This window comes from Papio anubis, chromosome X (assembly GCF_008728515.1).
Source record: "Papio anubis isolate 15944 chromosome X, Panubis1.0, whole genome shotgun sequence".
Taxonomy (NCBI): Eukaryota; Metazoa; Chordata; class Mammalia; order Primates; family Cercopithecidae; genus Papio; species Papio anubis.
The window spans coordinates 113,814,963-113,830,416 of NC_044996.1; the positions used below are offsets into that span (position 1 = coordinate 113,814,963).

The 15,454-nt window shown below is 35.1% G+C and overlaps 1 protein-coding gene across 5 annotated transcripts in view; it reads left to right on the forward strand.

Annotated features, from left to right (window-relative positions):
* DMD (dystrophin) overlaps positions 1–15,454 on the forward strand; it is a 2,174,064-nt gene that overhangs the window by 1,606,041 nt on the left and 552,569 nt on the right. For all 5 annotated transcript variants that reach the window (XM_031660704.1, XM_031660695.1, XM_031660696.1 and 2 more), the window contains one exon: positions 3,106–3,317. In XM_031660704.1, coding sequence (XP_031516564.1) covers positions 3,106–3,317 — 212 coding nt within the window. The remainder of the gene's footprint in view (positions 1–3,105; positions 3,318–15,454) is intronic.

The window sequence follows — 15,454 nt, forward strand, 5'->3', positions numbered from 1 at the left end:
TTTAAAATCAGGTTTATTTCTGTTTGGGTATTTGCTATGTATTGCAAAACTAGTCGACATGTTATATTGCAACTTCAGTTAACGTGTCAACCTCTGTTTAACCATAAGTCTCTCTCTAATCTTTGAACGCCGTTGTTTTGTGTCTCCCAAAATCTTTCTTTTCCATGTTCTATAATAGTATACTTTCTTGATATTCCTCTTCCTTCTCTAGTCTTTCATTCATCTTATTTGCTCTTTGTGTTTTATTTATTCTCTATATGTTGTATTTACCAAGAGTCCATTCCCAGCCCTGTGTTGGGCTCAGTCTATGTGCCATATAAATGAGAATGCACTGGCATTTGAGGCTTTGCTTTTTATTTCTCTGTCGACTAGTTTTGCAATACCAAGCATCCAAACAGAAATAAACCTGATTTTAAAAAAAAAAAAAAAAAAACAGTAGTCTATAATGTGTGCCACTTACTCAGTTTTAATTATTCTGGGGACTTTGTTTTTGATTTCATGTCACAATTACTAGTTTTGTGGGGTCTATCTAATCCTGATGCTTATTTACAAACTATCTCAAGTATTTATTTATTTATTTTTGAGATGGAGTCTTGCTCTGTCACCCAGACTGGAGTGCGGCAGCATGATCTCAGCTCACTGCAACTTCCACCTCCCAGGTTCAAGTGATTCTCCTGCCTCAGCCTCCTGAGTAGCTGGGATTATAGGCATGTGTTAAATTTTGTATTTTTAGTAGAGATGGGGTTTCATCATGTTGGTCAAGCTGGTCTCGAACTCTTGACCTTGTGATCCACCCGCTTTGGCCTTCCAAAGTGCTGGGATTACAGGCATGAGCCACCGCACCTGGCCATCTCAAGTATTTCTTTAACTTATAACTTCACATAACTTTGTGGAGGCAATAGGGTTAATTAAAAAGGACTTTACTTACATAACAAAATAAGAAGCATAGTTTTATAGTTCTGTGCCATATACATTTTGTTTGTCCAACTGTACCCATTCTTTGACCTTCTCTCCCTTGCTCTTTATTCTGGGAGGCTGACTTGTGTCATCATTGGGCTTCCATGCCCTTTGGATTCCAGTTGGTTTAGGCACCCAAGAGCCCTAGAAGGAAATTGAAGACAGGAAGTAAAGTGAGGTCAAGATATTTATTCTCCTAATTCCCTCCCTTTGAGGTTGCCACAGGCTGACTATGTCCCTTGACAAAAGGTTATTGCTCTTCTCAAAGTGGTTTCTCATTACGATTCTCTGCTTCTGGCCACTTTTCCCTCCCCTCATCCCTTGGGCCTAGATGTAGTAACAGCTTTACTGCTGCAAGGTTCTTGTATTATCTGTTATGGTTTCTTATATCCTGATTATCTTGTGACTTGTTCCTTTGTAGATAAACCTCCAGATTACCTAGGCAAAATCACAGAAGAACATGTATGTCCAGCTAAAATATTCCAGAAGACAGTGTGGAAATATTGAAGGGTTTTTTTTTTTTTATGAGGGAGTGCAGTGATCAGATTTATATTAGTTTTAATCTTTCTATGGGGTAGAATTTCATTCTAAAACAGAGATTTGGGTCTGGGAGGATGATATAGAGCCTCTTATGGATGTGAGGGCAAAAAATGATAGAGGTTTGCAGTGCCAATAGAAAGAGGAAAGAAGTTATATATGAGAGAAATTTGTAACTAATTATATGAGATGTTGGGTGACACTTAGGAAAGAATCTCGAATGTCTGTCAGGTTTCATGCTTAAGGGATAAATGAGATGGCAGTTTTATTACTTGTTTTCTGTATTATTTTTATTTCATAAATCCAGCTTAGAGAAATTGTATAGCAAAAATAATGTAATTGTGTTTAATATTCGAAAAGAACATGTTTCAGAGTAGTATCTATACAGCACCTCCCTCTTACACTTCCAATGATACCAATGATGGCTTCAATATAAGCCAATCTTACAAAATGTACCCAGCGTGAATTCTTAGGTATTGTTAAAAAAAAAAGTTGGCTGGGTGCTGTGGCTCACACCTGTAATCTCAGCACTTTGGGAGGCCGAGGTAGGTGGATCACCTGAGGTCAGGAGTTCAAAACCAGCCCGGCCAACATGGTGAAATCCTGTCTCTATTAAAAATACAAAAAAAAAAAAAAAAGCTGGGCATGATGGCACGTGCCTGTAGTTCCTGCTACTCAGGAGGCTGAGACAGGAGGATAGCTTGAACCCGGGAGGCAGAGGTTGCAGTGAGCCAAGATTGCACCATTGTACTCCAGCCTGGGTTACAAGAGCAAAACTCCATCTCAAAAAAAAAAAAGAAGTTTCTAATACACTTATCCTCCCTTGGGTTCACTCAGCAGAAGACCCTTGGAAAAGTATTAAAATAAACAGGATTACATTATTTATTTTAAGAGCAAGTGATTTATTTGCAAAGTAAATAAATCAGTAGAAGAGGGGAAAAAATGAGACAGGTAAGGCAAGGCAGCCAGTAAAGAGTGGTGCATTTTCAAGCCAGCTACTGTTGTGGGCCACTGGAGCTTTATCCCTTGGGAAACTCTGAAACCCTTGTAAAATACATGCCTCAGAGTTATTTCCCCTAGCATCAAGGGAGGTAGTGTATCAATATCCCAATTCCTACAATTAGTCATTATTTACAGGCTGCCTCTGGGGGCTGGAGGGGAGGCATCAATTGCCTAGTATGTCTAGCCTGCCACATGGATGGCAAAGCAAACTCTTGTGCAACAGAAAGCCTTCAGGCAATGAAATGCCAATGCTGGCACTGGGAAATCAGGCTGATGGGTGCTGAAGTGGCAAGGATAAGGGGATATGGATATTCTGCTGTAGTACTTTCCTAAAAGATGATTCATATTTGGTTCTAGGGATCAAGAATTGAGTTAAAATTTTATATTTATGTTGATTTCTATGTCACCTTCAGGAAAATAATTTAACAGAAACTAATATTTGCCATAAAAAATGTAAGGAATCATGTTTTTCATCATCCTAGCCATAACACAATGCATAATTTTTTAAATAAGCAACATAAATGTGAAATAATGTTTGGAAGGTACATTTAAAATGTCTTCTCCAGACTAGCATTTACTACTATATATTTATTTTTCCTTTTATTCCAGTTGAAAGAATTCAGAATCAGTGGGATGAAGTACAAGAACACCTTCAGAACCGGAGGCAACAGTTGAATGAAATGTTAAAGGATTCAACACAATGGCTGGAAGCTAAGGAGGAAGCTGAGCAGGTCTTAGGACAGGCCAGAGCCAAGCTTGAGTCATGGAAGGAGGGTCCCTATACAATAGATGCAATCCAAAAGAAAATCACAGAAACCAAGGTTAGTATCAAAGATACCTTTTTAAAATAAAATACTGGTTACACTTGATAAAAATTATACCATGGATTGTAATTTAATGATGTTTAATGTAAATGTATTAACAGAAAGTCACATTAAAGCTGAAATGAACAGTAGACTTTTTATATTTATTGTCTTAGAGACAGAGTCTCACTGTCACCCAGACTAAAGTGCAGTGGCATAATCATAGCTCACTGAGCGTTGAACTCTGGGGCTCAAGCAATCCTCCTGCCTCAGCCTCCCTAGTAGCTGGGACGACAGACGTGTACCACCATGCCTGGCTAATTTTTTAGAAATTTTTATTTTCTGTAGAGATGGGTTCTTGAACTCTTGGCCTCAAGCAATTCTCCTGCCTTGACCTCCAAAGCAATAGGATTACAGGCATGAGCTACCATGCCTAGCCAGTAAACTTTTGAGTCAAGGTAGAGAATAGAGGAAAATTGACAGCTAATGTCAATCTTAAAGTTAATATTGTTTAGTAATTTGGATATAGTGGACTGGTTTTCTATTGCACCATCTTTTAAGATCATTTCAAAATTGGTATATGTACTTATGTAGTTGCATGAAGTCAACCATTCGGGCTTAATTCCTTCCTAGAAAAAGTAACAGGTCTACTCTTTCATATCTTATTTGGAGGCCCTGGATCAAGAAATGGGGGTGGGTGGGTATAAGGATTGGGCAGAAATAAGGAGTACTCTCACTTTCTCCCCCCATTCTCTTACCTCCTGCTCAGCTCATTCTTCCCTTCTTTCTCTTTCCTCTGAAATCTCCTCAAATATCTGTCTGCTTAGTAGTCTATAATTCCTCAGGATAAAAGAAGAAGAAAAGGAAAAGGAAGAAAATTGCTTAATAACTATGTTTTATCAAGCAGCATGCATAGTGCTTTGCATGCATTTAATTCCTTCAAACTTAGTATTTACTGGTCAGTTTGAAAAGCCCTTAAATGTTAAACAATGGTTAGGCTTTAGGGTATTTTGAGCAGGGAAGTAATATGTTAGGAGGTTGATCAGATTGGGCACTTGATCAAAACCCTCTGTAGATATTTTATCTGACAGAAAAGGCCTTTTGCTAAACCAGTATCTGATTCTTAAATTGGTTATGTCATCTAAGAAGGAAACCATATTGTTTTCTTGGATGAAATGACCTCCATTTCCAAATTAGTCAGGTTAGACTATGCTAAACTATAGTAAGAAATGAACTCTGAAATCTCAATAGCGTAATACAATAAAGACTGCTTTCTTATTTATATCATAGTCCAGCAGAGGTTGACAAGCCATTCTTAGGAGCTGTCCCCCAACATGGTCACTTGGAAACCCAGACTTTTCCAATTTTGTGACACTGTCATTTTTAACACACTGCCAAAGGCCACTGCAGAAAAGGAAGAGAGAATGTGGTCAGTCAATCCATGGAGTTTTATGGCCAGGCCTGAAAATTATGTATACCACTTCTGCCACGTCCCATCACACAGAACTTGTTCTTGATTTAATTTCAGGAAGAGTTAATGGAATTAGTGAGCTTTTAGCCAATCTCTGTCATAGCTATTTTATCAAAGGGACCTGAGCTGCTACGAGGACAAGGTCTTAGTTTATATGATGAGAATGTTAGAAAGCCACATAGAATTTTACAGTCTTATTATTAGCTCTGTTGGAGTCAAAATCTAGGTGAATAAAAATTCTTTCAAGAGACACATGTTACCACTAATAGTTTTTTCAATGGATGAGCATAGATGAATTAGGAATTTCCAATGGTCATTTTCCTAATTCCTGGTCTGACTATGTAATATATAGAATCGTGGTTATTCTTGAAAGCTCTAGTCATATTGATGAGGTAGTCAGCATATTATTTATGCTACTCCTTTTTCTTCTCTATAAGTTTGGGATACTATGAATCTATTGGATCACAAACCAAAGTACTTAACTGGTAAGAAGTTATAAGCAGAAAATACGAAGTTTGGACTGGATCCTTGAGTTAGACGAGAAGAAGGAGAGATGAGAGGCATATAGTGATAGATTTGACTACAACAAGAGGACTCTGGTAGTTGGCAAATGAGAAGTAAATTTAATCTAAGAAAATTCTAAAGTGATAGTAAGAATGATTAGGGTTTAATTGCCCTTAGAAGAGCAAGTAGCTTTAAATAAGAGACAAAAATACCTGCAGAAGGAAATATGAAAGTAGAAAACAAAACAATTGCATTGTCAAAACATGTAAGATGTTTTAAACACCTAAAATAAAACCAGAATTGTATTATAATTGCTATCCTTTGTCAAACTTTTGAAATTTAAAAAAATGCTTTGGAATGGTCTAAAACTACATCATAAAAATGGCTCAGCCACTATCTATAGAGATTGACATTTTTTGTTTGTGTTCTGTGTTTAGGAATTTAATGATATATATTACTGCAGATTCAATGTAAGTTCACGATACAGATAAAGATGGCCAAAGCTGTAATTTTTTCCTTCATTTCTGGAATGATGTATGCTAAAATTAAAGTAATCCTAATGTTAATAACAACTTTTAGTGAATGCTTGCTGTGTGTCAAAAAGTATGCTAGTCACTTTACATATATTGGTTTATTTCATGCTTTCAAAAACTCTCTTTGAAAAGTACTCTGATTATTCTTAGTTTTCAGATAAGAAAACTGAAGGCTAGAGAAGTTCAGAATCTTCTTTTGAAAGTGATAGAGTTGTGATGTGAATGCATAGCAGTTACTCTTGTAGGTCACATCACAGGCTTTCTCTTCCACTTGTCTACGTGGCTAAAACAAAGCAAGAAAACCTCATACAAATCCGTAAAATACTCATGTAATTATTAATTGACAAATAAGATTATATTACATTACTGACAAACCAACAGGTAGAAAATGAAAGCAATGAAATAGTATGCTGGGAAAAAAAAATTTATATTCTTAGATGAAAAAGTAAAACAGTAATTGCAAACTCCGTTTCATTTTTACTGAAATGACAATGTTTAATTCTTCTAAAAGGTAGGGAGCAAATAAAATGGATATCTGGTCTTTACATCGAATGTGTCATCACTACTAAGTGATATTAGCTGGCTTATTACTTACAATTTTCTTTTAGGAAAAAAGTGTGAAAATAGACAGGAGGAGGCATTAAATGACTAAAGCAACACCCCCTTGCTCCATAAGTTCATTCTGAGTCTGTGTGCCTAAGATTAACAAGAGAGTCTGTGAGTCTCACAAGGCAATCACGAAGCTATGTCTACAGCCTTGGAGAGCTATGATTACAGCAGCCAGCCTCCTTTGCAGCACCTCAGTGATGACCACCCTAACTCTCACTAGTGAGCAACAATGAAATGCTTCAAACCCAACCACCAACACTGTTATACTCTTAAAATTTGAGCCAGTCACCATACCTGAACCTAAAAAGAAGATTACCAAAAATCTTGATACGTTAATGATTCATAATTGCTAATCTTTATTGATAATCTCTTCTAGTTCTTATCTACATATATTTTAATTGTCTACACAATATAAATTAAATTTTAAATTCTGATTTGTAAACTTAATATTATTGCATAAATATTTATCAATGTTGTTAAACATCTTTTAATAATTATCATTTTAAATTCTTTATATTATTTCATTAATTCCCATCTTTATTTCCTTGCTGCTCTGACATTTAGAAAAAACTCCTCCTCTTATTTAGAAAAAAAGAGTGGAGAGGCCGGGCGCGGTGGCTCATGCCTGTAATCCCAGCACTTTGGGAGACTGAGCCAGGCAGATCACGAGGTCAGGAGTTTGAGACCGGCCTGACCAACATGATGAAACCCTGTCTCTACTAAAAATACAAAAATTAGCCTGGCGTGGTGTTGCATGCCTGTAGTCCCAGCTACTTGGGAGGCTGAGGCAGGGGAATCGCTTGAACCCGGGAGGCGGAGGTTGCAGTGAGCCGAGATCACGCCACTGCACTCCAGCCTAGGCGACAGAGCAAGACTCCATCTCAAAAGTAAAGAGAGAGAGAGAGAGAGAGAGTGGAGAGTAAATGGGGACAATAACAACCGATTCACAAAACAGAAATAAAATCGGAGATGTCATATGGAAGAAGTTTATCTTGAAAGCATGGTCAGAGTAGAAAGAAACAGCAACAGGAGAGTCTTGATTTGGTGGAAAAACAGAATGCAGATGGCATAGAGTATCAACAATTAATTAGCAGGCCATTAAAGAGATGGCCATAACATATTGATAATTGTTTTCTTTCACCCTTAATTTTTCTAAAACAAAAACATGAAGTCAGAAAGTAGTCAATTTTGTTAGCCACATGGCTTCATGGTTTAATTTTATCTTTTCTATGGACCTGGTACAACAATAAAGTTCTTTTGAGATAGAAAGACAGATGTTAGGCAAAAACATACAAGATTTTCATTCTAATCAAAATCTTTGCCAGTAGGCTATGACAGAATCCTATGAGAGATGATGCCATTTAGAACTTTCACAAAAGGCAAAAATAGTATGCCATTGGCACCTAAAACCGCCAACAGTGATCATCATAGGATTTATTTCATTTGGCAGATTCTTGGTTGAGTTCATAACCTGTTCCCTAGGCTTTTAAGATTGGTCCAAACTTGGCAATGGATTCTTTGGAAAAATTACTTCTTGATCATTTTAAACTTTCTTTTCCAGTGTCAAGAGAGATTTTCCCAGGCTGAGAGTTTTCATTTATTTCTTCCCCTTTCTGTTTTTGAAAGAAAAATTCCCTTTTTGTCGGCTTTGTGATTGCTTTTGTGTCAAATTCAGTATAAAAGCTTTTCAAATGTGACAGCATTAGCTGTTTTGTGCTTGGCTGAGCTGAGAGTACATGAATTCAATAGAGAAGTGAAATCTTGTTTGAGCCTGGCTGATTTGGCTATATAATATTTAAAACTATCTGAAGCAAGAAATTCAATGATTTTCAAATTATTAAATAAACATTTCCAAGGCTGCAAAATCTCTGTGTTTTTGAAGGCATTCTTTAGGAAACTTGAAACACAGATATTCTATAATCACATAATTAATTTTAAAAGTTGAACTTATTGTATATAGTAACTAAGGTAGCTATTCGAGTATCTCAAATTATTTTACTAAAAAGGGAGACATTTTTCAAATATAGAAGTAGTGCTTTACATTTTGAGTGATTTGTGGAAGGATTGATGGTATCAGATATCTCATCCACCATAAAAATATGTACAGTAGTGGAAACTGAATTTTTCTTGTATATATTTTGTGTATTTTTTGGAGTTGTACAAAATTGAATCAGCAAATTGACCCACACTAGTAGTTTGAGGTTTGAGTTTCTGGTACAATAATGAAAAACATTATTAGAAATCTTCTTGCCAGGACCTACCATTTCTTCATGTATTTTCTTTATTCCCTTTTGTTCTCCACTAAAGTTTCTATGTGATTAAAGAGAAAAGATCAATAACCCAATAGTACTTTTCCTCCTAAAGTATGAATGAAACTATTAAACTTCTCAAAGCGTACAGAATGCTCTCTACATTGCTGATAGATCACAGGTAGTAATGGGCTAGCTTCCCCAGGTAACTATTATATTGTATAAATATTTAATGCAGAGTCACCAAGCCTTGAATAACTTATGCTTTGATTGTACCATATTTTCTCTAGTTTTCTTTTCACAATTTAACTTATCCCATGCTTGAAAATATAATGTGGTAACTCTGTAAATCTGCTCCTCAAAAAATTTTCAAAATCATCTTTTCTTTCTTTATTTCTTTTCTTTTTTTTTTTTTTCTTTTTTTTCTATTTTTTTGCTTTTTTTTAGGTTTTTTTTTTTTTTTTTTTCTTTTTTTTTGAGATGGAGTCTCACTCTGTCACCCAGGCCGGAGTGCAGTGGCATGATCTTGGCTCACTGCAACCTCTTGTGATCAAGTGAGTCTCTCAGCATCCCAAGTAGATGGAACTACTCCACCATGGCACACTCCACCATGCCCAACTATTTCTTGTGTTTTTAGTAGAGACAGGGTGTCACTATGTTGGCCAGGCTGGTCTCAAACTCCTGACCTCGAGTGATCCGCCCACCTCAGCCTCCTAAAGTGCTGGGATACAGGCATGAGCCAACACGCCTGGCCCCAAATCACCTTTTCTGAACCCTGGGAATTAATCAAAGGCTGGCAACAATTTTTGAAATGCTGACCCTCAATAAAAATGGCAAAGTTTGAGACTTTTTAAGTTGGCCTTTCCCATCACTTTCTCCCAGCTCCACGGTAGCCTTGAAAATCAGTAGCCTTGCAACCATAGTAGCTGTGAAAACTAGCAGCCTTTTAGCCACCAGAGAGTGTAGACCAGTATCGTAATTCTTCAAAAAGGCCAATTTTATTCCAAGAGCATTGCCACTATTTGACCTATCTTGCAGCTCCCTGGAATAAACCTATATACATGGCCTTGCCTTTATTTGGCCTGACTTAGAGATAACTTTCTAGGAAAAGCCCTAACTCCAGGGTGTTGGTCCAAATCAATTAGCAGCAATTCTTTAACATAACAGAATCCTAAGGCCGTGATACTAGTTGAGGTAAACATAGATCTGGAGAAAAACTTTCAATGAAGCTCTGGAGAATGAGATGTCCATAGGAGATTTTGGCAATCTCTGACATGTTCTTGCGCGCTCTAGAAGCCCTTGTGCTTATCTTAACAAATAGAGAATATCAATAAAGGGATAGAAATTGTAAATAAGAACCCAGTGGAATATCTGGAGTTGGAAAGCACAATAACTGAAATTAGATTTTTCACTTGACATCAGATTCAAGCTGGCAAAAGAAAGAATCGGCAAACTTGAAAATAGGTAAATGGGATAATCCAATCCAAAGAAAAAAAAAGAAAAAAAATTAAGGAAATACAGAAAGCAAAAACTGACTGAATTGAAGGGAGAATTAGGTAATTCAACAAAAATAGTTGGAGACTTCAACATCTCACTTTTAATAATAGATAAAACAACTAGGCAAATTAACAAGGAAATAGACACTTGAAAAAGACTATAAACTTACAAGACCTAACAGATATCTATACAACATTTCATCCAATAATAGCAGAATACTCATTCTTCTCAACTGTACATGAAATATTCTCTAGGGTAGGCCATATGCTAGGTCATAACATAAGTCTCACTACATTCAAAGGGATTAAAATCATACAATGCAGATTTTATGACCATAATGGAGTAAAATTAAAAATCAGTAACAGAAGTAAATTTGGGAATTCATAAATATGAGAAAATTATACAACACACCCTTAAATAACCAATAGGCCAAAGAAGAAATAAAAAAATACAAAAATATCTTGAGATAAATGGAAGTAAATATACAACATACCAAAACTTATGAGAGGAGGCTGAAGCAGTGCTTAGAGTGAAATGTATAACTATAAATACCTATATTTAAAAAGGAAAAAGATCTCAAATCAATAGCCTAAGCTTCTACCTTAAGAAACTAGAAAAAGAAGAGAAAAGTAAATCTACAGTAAGCAGCAGGAAGTAATAACAATTAGTGTGAAAAAAATCAAATAGAGGAAGAAAATATAATAGAAAAAATCAACAAAACCAAAATCTAGAAATTTTGTTATTTGAAAAGGTCAACAAAATTGACAAAGTTTTAGCTGATTGGTTAAGAAAGAAATGTTCAAATTATTAATCTTAGAGAAAAAGAGGGTGTGTTACTACCAACATTACAGAAATAAAAATAATTAAAAGAGGGTATTATGAACAACTAAGCAAACAGATAACCTGGATAGATCTATAACAAGAAATTGAATCGGTATTAAAAACTTCCCCCAGTGAAAGGCTCAGACCCAGAAGTCTTCACTGATGAATTCTACCAAACATATAAACAACTCTTCTAAAAAATAGAAGAGAAAGGAATACTTCCTAACCAGACAAAGATATCACAAGAAAACAAGCTACAGCAATATGCCTTATGAAAATAGACTTGAAAAGCCTCAAAAAATTATCAAACCTAATACAACAACATATTAACATGATTGCTACCATAACCAGGTGAGATTTATCCCAGGAATATAAGGTTGGTTTGACATCCAAAATTTAATCAATGTATTATACCATAACAATAGAATAAAGGACAAAAAATCATATGGTCATCACAATAATTATAGAAAATTCATGTGACAAAGTACAAAACCCTTTCAAGCTTGAAAAATAGAGAACACTTAACAAATGAAGAATAGAGGGTATTGTGAATTGAATAGTGTCCCCCACTCCCAAAAGACATACTAAAAGCCTGAGCCCAGGTACCTGCAAATGTGACCTTATGTAGAAATAGAGTCTTTGCAGATGCAGTCAAGTTAAGATGGTATTTTTATAAGAAGAGGAAAAGAGGCATACACAGAGAGAAGAATGCCACATAAGGGCACTGTCCACGGGAAAAACACCATATGATGTTACAGGTAGAGATTAAAGTGCTACAGTTCAAAGACAAGTAAAACTAATGATTAACAGCCATCATTAGAAGCAAGGAAGAGGCAAGGAAAAATTCTCCCGTACAGGTTTTAGCAGGAGTATGGCCTGCTGGAATCTTGATTTTGGATCTAGCCTCCAGAAGTCTGAGACAATCAGTTTTGTCTACCCAGCTACCTGGATTGTGACACTTAATTACAGAAGCCCTAGGAAACTAATACAGACGAGGATTTCCTCAACCTGATAAAAGGCAACTACAAAAACTTCCCAGCTAATGTTATTGTGAAACACCAAATGCTTTCCCCTAAGATCAGGAAAAAGTGAAGGATGCCTGGTCTCACCACTTCTATTCAGTATTGTACTGGAAGTTCAGGCCACGGAAATCAGGCAAGAAAAATAAATAAAAGACATCCAAATTAGAAAGGAATAAGTAAAATTATCTCTACTTGCAGACAACATGACCTTGTAATTAGAAAATTCTAAAGAATCTATGAAAAATATTAGAAATAATAAAATAATTCAGCAAATTTGTAGGATACAAGATCAATATACAAAATGAATTATTTCATACATTAAAAATGAATAATCTAAAAGTGAAATTAAGAAAATATTTACAATGGCATCAAAAAGTTTTAAAAACTTAGGCATAAAAGAGATGCAAGACTTGTATACTGAAGAATACAAAGCATTGTTGAAAGAAATTAAAGATCAAAAAGAAAAATATCCCATGTTCTCAGATCAAAAGACAATATTATTAAGATATCAATATCCCCCCAATTGATTTACAGACTCTATGGAATCATTATCCAAATCACAACTGGCTTTTTTTTTTTTTCAGAAATTGACAAGTGGATCCTACCATTTCTATTGAAATGCAAGGGATGTAGAATAGTCAAAACAACCTTGAGAAAAGAACAACATTGGAGGACTTAACTTTCCAATTTCAAAAACTACTACAAAGCTACAATTATTAAGAAAATGTGGTACTAGAATGTGAATAGACATATAGATCAATGAAATAGAATTGAAAGTTCAAAAGTAAACATTTGCTTTTATGGTCAACTGATTTTTGACAAGGGTACCAAGACAATTCAATGGAAAAAAATAGACTTTCAAAACCTGGTGCTAGAATAACTGGATATACACATGAAATATAATGAAATTTGGCCCTACCTCACACCATACACAAAAATTAGCTTAAATGTATCATAAAAGAAAACAAATACCCTGATTAAAATGGGCAAAACACTTAAACATTTCTCAAAAGAAGATATATATAAAATGCCAATGGGTTTGTGAAAAATGCTCAACATCCTAATCATTGGGGAAATGCATGTTACAATCGCAATGAGATATCACCTTACACCTGTTAGAATGACTGTTATAAAAAGAGAAGAATGATAACAAGTGTTGATCAAGGATGTGGAAAAAAGGTAACACTTGTATATCATTGGTGGGAATGTGTATTAGTACAACCATTATGGAAAACAGTATGGTAGCTCCTCAAAAAACTGAAAACAGAATTACCATAGGATCCAGCAATTCCACTTCTGGGTATATATCCAAAAGAATTTAAACCAGTATGTCAAAGAGATATCTTCACTCCTGTGTTTATTGCAGCATTAGTCACAAAAGCCATGATATGGAATCAACTTAAGTTTCCATCAATGGATGGATCAATGGATAAAGAAAATGTGGTACATATACACAATGGAGTATTATTCAGCCTTAAATAAAGAAGAATATCCTTTTGTTTATGACAACATGGATGAACCTGGAGGGCATTATGCTAAATGAAATAAGCCAGGCACAGAAAGTCAAATACTGCATGATCTCACTTATGTGTGGAATCTGAAAAAGTCAAACTCACTGAAGTAAAGAGTAGAATGGTGGTTACCAGAGGCTGTGGATTTGGGGGTGGAAAATGGGGAGTTGTTGATCAAAAGGGGTAAAAATTTTAGGAGGAATAACTTTTTGAGACTTTATGACACAACGTAGGGACCATAGTTAATAATATTGTATTGTATATTTCAAAATTGCTAAAATAATAGATTTTAAATGTTCTTGCTATAAAATATGATACATATATGAGGTGATAGATAAATAGCTTGATATAATCATTCCACAATGTATACATATATCAAAACATACATTGTACCCCATAAAAGTATACAATTATTTGTTAGTTAAAGCAAAATAAAATTAAAAATAAAAAGTTTTAAAACTTCTGTAAAATAAATTTTATAATAAAATATTTTAATGAATCATGGAGCTAAACATATTAATAAGAACGAAAACTTTAAAACCCATATAAGAAAATGTAGAAATACAATGGATTATGCAATGTTTTCTTAGATATGACACCAAAAGCAAAAGTAACTGAAAAATACATAATTTGGACTTTAACAAAATTAAAACTTTTATACTGCAAGCAATATTGTAAAAAAAGTGAAAATACAATCCTTAGAATGGATAAAAGTATTTGTAAATCATATATTTGATAAGATACTTGTATCAAGAATATGTAAAAACTCATAATTCAACAACAAAAAGGATAAATGACTTAATTACAAGTGGAAAAACAGTTTGAATAGGCATTTCTCCAAAGTAGATGTACAGATCTCCATAAGCACATGAAAAGATGGTTAACATCATTGATTATTTTTAAAATGCAAATGAAAACCACAATGAGATAGTACTTTTTACCCACTGGGATGGCTAATACAAAAAATACAGACAATAAAAAGTGTTGACAAGATGAAGTATACTTGGAATTTTCAGATTACTGGTGGAAATGTAAAATGGTGAAACAACTTTGAAAAAAGTTTGAAAGTTCCTGGAAATATTTTTTTAATTTTTAATTTTTGTGGGTACACAGTAGGTATATATATTTATGGGATACAGGAGATATTTTGATACAGGCATACAATGTGTAACAGTCACATCAGGGTACATGGCATATCCCTCACCTCAAGCAATTATCTTTTCTGTTACAAACAATCTAATAATAATCATTTAGTTATTTTTAAATGCATAATAAATTTTTTTGACTGTAGTCATCCTCTTGTGCTACCAAATACTAGATCTTATTCGTTCTATCAAACTATATTTTTGTATTATATATTTCACTACACATTAACCATCCTCCCTTTCCCCCCACCACTACCCTTCCCAGTCTCCTGGAAATATTAAACATGAAGCTACCATATGACAGAACCATTCTACTCTCAAGTGTATGCCCAACAGAAATGAAAATACATATACACAGAAAACCTTTATACAGATATTCAGAGCAGCATTATTTATAATAGCCAAAAAGTAGAACCAACTCAAATGTCCACCAGCTAATGAATAAATTTTAAAATGTCCTACATCCAAAAATGGAATATTATTTAGCAATAAAAAGAAATGAAGATTGGTGGAGCAAGATGGCCGAATAGGAACAGCTCCAGTCTCCAACTCCCAGTGCGAGCGACACAGAAGACCGGTGATTTCTGCATTTTCAACTGAGGTACTGGGTTCATCTCACTGGGGAGTGCCGGACGATCGGTGCTGGTCAGCTGCTGCACCCAACCAGCGAGAGCTGAAGCAGGGCGAGGCATTGCCTCACCTGGGAAGCGCAAGGGGGAAGGGAATCCCTTTTCCTAGCCAGGGGAACTGAGACACACAACACCTGGAAAATCGGATAACTCCCACCCCAAT